The sequence below is a fragment of the Argentina silus genome (assembly GCF_951799395.1).
Source record: "Argentina silus genome assembly, chromosome: 3".
NCBI classification, from domain to species: Eukaryota; Metazoa; Chordata; class Actinopteri; order Argentiniformes; family Argentinidae; genus Argentina; species Argentina silus.
In genome coordinates this window covers 13,124,820-13,129,819 of record NC_139657.1, presented here as the reverse complement: position 1 = coordinate 13,129,819, position 5,000 = coordinate 13,124,820, and the positions used below count along the sequence as shown (strand labels likewise).

The 5,000-nt window shown below is 51.7% G+C and overlaps 1 protein-coding gene across 1 annotated transcript in view; it reads left to right on the top strand.

Moving 5' to 3' along the window:
- Nucleotides 1-5,000, top strand: part of shank3a (SH3 and multiple ankyrin repeat domains 3a) — a gene marked incomplete at both ends in the record, with an annotated part of 157,277 nt that overhangs the window by 146,075 nt on the left and 6,202 nt on the right. The window contains 3 exons of the mRNA XM_083666096.1: nucleotides 110-645; nucleotides 1,114-3,004; nucleotides 3,098-3,263. Of these exons, the coding sequence (XP_083522222.1) occupies nucleotides 110-645; nucleotides 1,114-3,004; nucleotides 3,098-3,263 (2,593 nt within the window). The remainder of the gene's footprint in view (nucleotides 1-109; nucleotides 646-1,113; nucleotides 3,005-3,097; nucleotides 3,264-5,000) is intronic.

The following is a 5,000-nucleotide window of genomic DNA, read 5'->3' as shown; positions in this document are numbered from 1 at the left end:
GTCTGTGTGAAAGTTGTCAGTGTGGAGCTGATGTAAATGTGACTGGGACAGTAGACAGTGTTTCCATATCATGATCAGCCTCCCTGACCTCCCTCTGCTCCCTCTCCAGGCGCCACTGAGGAGGACCGTCTGTCTGCCCTGGCAGGCGAGCATCGTTTCCCCCGGAGCTCCTCCATGACGGACAGCCTCCGCGACCACTCCCACTCCCACTCCATCCCCCCTCCCCCTCAGACTGCACCCCCTCCCCCCCCTGCCCTCTACTACCTAGAGACTGGCCCTCCTCCCGCGTTCTGCCCCCCTCCTCCCCCTGCCAGGGTTCATAGTCAGGGTCATGACCCTGGAGGTCGCTCCAGCTTCAAACCCTCCTCCCTGGATTTGCCCTATGACCCCTTACCTAGACAGTCGTCGCACGCAGAGAGGCAGAAGAAGGCGCGGTCGATGATCATCCTACAAGACTCCTCCCATTTACCTGTGGAGCCAACTGATATCCCCCGCCCCTCTGCCTCCTCCACACCGCCTGAGCGAATCAAACGGAAAGGCCGTGTGATTGACAACCCCTATGCCAATGTGGGGCAGTTTAGTATTGGACTGTACACACCCACCAAGCCCCAGCGCAAGAAGAGCCCACTGGTCAAACAGCTTCAGGTGTGTTTATCTTTGTTTTACCTGTACTGAGGTAACATACTTTTCTTCATCAAAGACTGGTTTCTCATTAGTTTAGCTTTTGTTTAATTTTTCTCAAAACTTTCAAACAGAAAATGAATAAATATACTGATTATATTTCAAAAAGTGAATATACCGTACATGAGATGAATATCAATATGATATGTACAGTTGAACAAAGGAAATAGGTCTTGAGGTATGCTACATATATGTACGATGTATAATTAGAGACCAATATAATAAATATGGTATGTGCAAACAAACAGTAGTGCAAAAGCTAAATTGAAGTTAGCTAAAAGAAAAAGAAGAAAGCTAAATTGATATTATTATATTACGTTACGCTTACAATCACTACTTTGCGTACCGTCTAAAGCGTTGGCCTCTGCACGCAAACAAACATTCCTGTGAAACTTTATGAATCTTGTTTTTTTGTGCTTTGTCACCCCGCAGGTCGAGGACGCCCAGGAGAGAGCCAGCCTGGCCTTAGCGGTCGCCCACTCCCGAGAGCCCTCCCCCTCCGGCCGACACCCACACGCCCACCCACACACACACACCAGCCGTGCAGAGTACTACCAGCAACAGCTGATGGCGGAGCGTGACCGTATGCATGCCCAGGGAGAGGCTCTCCTCCAGGGGAAGGGCCCGTTCGCTGCGGCCATCGCCGGAGCAGTGAAGGACCGCGAGCGACGCCTAGAAGAAAGGAGGAAATCCACTGTCTTCCTGTCCGTGGGGACCATCGAGGGGGCATCAGGCGCAACCCCCGAAGCCCCCTCCTTCACTCAGTCTCGCTCCATCGACGAGCGGTTGCTTACCCGCGAGCTGGGCCAGCTGCCTCCCCCAGCCCTAGCCCTGCGGCCCTCACCTGGTGTCACCACCTTTATCCACCCGCTCACAGGCAAGCCTCTGGACCCCAACTCACCCCTGGCTCTTGCGCTGGCCGCAAGGGAGAGGGCGCTAACCTCTCAGAGCCAGTCCCCAGCCAGCAGCCCAGAGCCGAGGACTAAACAGGAGCGGGCTGCCCACTTTATGGATACCCAGACCAAAGAGTCTCAGCTGGGGGAGGGGGGACCAGGGTCGCCCCCTTTCTCCCCGCAGAGCGCAAAGGGGTACGCAGTCGGAGCACCTCCCCAAGCCGGTAAACCCCAGTGGGCCACATCCTCACCAGCCACACTTCGTCAGGAGATGGAGGGAAGAGCAGAGGAGAGGAAGGAGGAGAAGAGACCAGAGGATAAGAGTAAGAGTATGTTGATCAGTATTATAGATACCTCTCAGCAGAAGACAGCAGGACTTATCATGGTTCATGCTACTAGTAACGGCCAGGCTGTGGGGCTGGTGCCGGGGCTGGATCAGACACCCACCTCTGCAACCACTGAGCCCCCCAAACCCTCGAGCCAGCGAGCCCCATCCCCCAGCCCCACTGCCTCCCAGCCCCAGGCCCAGGCCCAACCCCAGGCCCAGCGTCCAGCCAGCCCAGCCCAGGAGAAGAGCCTGGCTCAGGGCAGCTCAGAGGAGGATGTGGACCCTTATACAGTGACCCTACCCCCCGCTATGCTGTCCTCCAGTGACGAGGAGACACGAGAAGAGTTGCGCAAGATTGGAGTGGTCCCTCCACCAGATGAGTTTGCCAACGGGCTGCTGGCCAAGGCACAGGCACTGGCACTGGCACAGGCACAGGGGACCCCTGCACCCCCGATCAAATCCGCCACCTCGCCCACAACCCCAACAACCCCTCTACCCCTAACCCCTTCAACCCCAACCCCTAGCCTGACGCCCACACAGATCCAGGCTCCCCTCCCTCAGCCTCCCCCCAGCAGAGCAGCCGTCTCAGGGAAACCCTCGGACCCTCTGGAACCTCCTTCGGTGGGGGAGTCTGGTTCTGCAGCCGACTCTGGCGTGGAAGAAGCCGACACACGCAGCTCCAGCGAGCGGGAGCGAGACCACCACCTCGAGACCACCAGCACCGTCTCCACCGTATCCAGCATGTCCACGCTGTCCTCTGAGAGTGGCGAGCCGGCCGACACACAGACCACACACACCTCCTACGCCGACGGGCAGACCTTCGTCCTTGACAAGCCGCCAGTGCCTCCCAAGCCCCGGCTCAAGTCCCAGATCGGCGGTAGTAAAGGCCCGGTCACCTTCAGGGACCCGCTGCTGAAACAGAGCTCTGACAGCGAGCTGCTATCACAACAACAGGCTGCTGCTCTAGCTACAGCTGCTGCCGGGGGGGTAGCTCTGGGCTCTGGAGGCATGGGCTCAGGTTCAGTGTCTGGGCTCGGCCCCGGCCGGCCTCGCTACCTCTTCCAGAGGAGGTCTAAGCTGTGGGGGGACCCAGTGGAGCCACGTGGGCCCGGGATGGGGATGGGGATGGGGATGGGAATGGGGATGGGGATGGGGATGGGGATGGGGATAGGGGTGGGGAGTTTGGGGAGTCTAGGGGGGCTGGGGTTGGGGCTAGGGGCCGAGGAGGGAGGGAAACCATCAGTGATGGGGGAGCTGAGTTCCAGACTACAGCAGCTGAATAAGGACACAAGGTCGCTAGGGGAGGAGCCCCTCGGTGCATCACTCGACACTGGGAGGAAGTCACCTGTGGCAGGGGCCAGGTAAGAGGAAGGAGGGTAGAGCTTAGCTTAATAGTACTGTCACAAACTGTAGATGCCCTCAAACACTTATTCCTATTCTACCTGTAGAGGGTATGATATGAAGTTGTTGAGACAGTGATGTTATCAATCTCAAGATTCTTCAGGACGTAGGCTACACCTGCATTGAGAGTTTCCAGTGATTCATGGTTTCTTTTTTGACAGCCTCTAGCTAATCCCACTTTTCATTCTAGTCATGGATACTGTCTATGGTTCTGGGGAAGCACAAGAAGCTAGAAACAAACATTGTCGTAGAGTTAGTGTACAATAGCACTATGATACCCTATGATAGAGTTAGTCAAGAGTGATCTATTCTAACGTGTGTTGTTAACATAATGAGATGAGATTGTGTAACTGTTCTTCCCCGGCCTCTCCCTTCCTGTCGTATCCCACTATCTTTTGCTCCAGTTCTCTCTCTAGTCATTGATAAAGTACCATTTGACACAGTGATACATAAAATACGTTTTTCAGACTGATTTCTTGAGGTTGTGATCTGATTTCCTGAATTTAGACTCATTCAGCTCTGTATTTCCGAGGGGTTGAAAGCACAAAACTCATATTTATTCATACTGTCAACTTCTTATTTATCATTGCTGGATATATTGTACATGATCTGCCTTTTCTCATTATAAAGTATGGAAATTGAACCATATCGCCTACACAGTCGACTACAGTGGTAAGTAAGATTGAGCTTAGAGCAGATGGCTAGCACATTTTACAATGCTAGCATTAGCTTCCCTTAGCAATGATAGTTCATCCAGGCCCTTTAATCAACCCCCACCCTCTCCACATCTGGCATAAGTAGCAACAGCAGTTTTGAGGGACTGGAGGAGGAGGAATAGAAACTGAGGCAGGTTAATATCCTTGTCAAATCTATTGGTAGAACTATAGTATGCACAGCAATGACAGAGGTTTTGGCTGTCTTGTTTGAGCAGTCGCACTCCGATCGAACACAACTAGACGCCACCATTTTAAGCACAGAAAGAAGATAGTATAACAGAAGGCTGCTGGAGGGCAATGGGTTTAAAGTGTCTATTCTCATTAATTTCTCTTCTGAAAGTACAATGAAGTCCTTTGTATTCCTACAGATGTGAAAAGGACACCGAAGAGAGTAAACCTTAAGTTTATAGCCTCTAGGGTAAATCAACACTCATTTATATTATTTGTTTCTTAACAAGCCTTTCAACTAATCTCATGGAAATGGAATAACCCTACTTTATCTTTTATTTTCATTTTTTTAATATATTTATCAAACCACCATGTCAGTTGTTACCTTGTTTGCATCGCACACTTCCTGTCAAATATGCAAGATGACTTAATTTCCTGTGTAGGGGTCTCAGATGACAACATGTTCAAGGCTTGTTACTGTAAATGACTCTCTCTCTAACCCTTTCCTTACCTTAAAGGCCCACAGTAGTCATTTCTAACACGACTCAGTGCATCTGTTCTTTGAGTATTTATTTATTTCAAGAAAAGCCAGGAAGCATAACTGGCTGGGATGGGCCTTTAAGCTGTTGAGGGTTTTGGAAGTTATCTTTTGCTGCTCTTTAATGCTCTAAGAGCCTGAGGGTTTAGAGACAACACAGTGATTATAGCCCACCTGGAAAGCCTTGAGTATAAACTGCTCTCTGTTTCCATGGTTACTGTGTTATCGTCCCATTTAGAGTTGAACTATTGTATCTACTGTAGTCAGTGAATTAA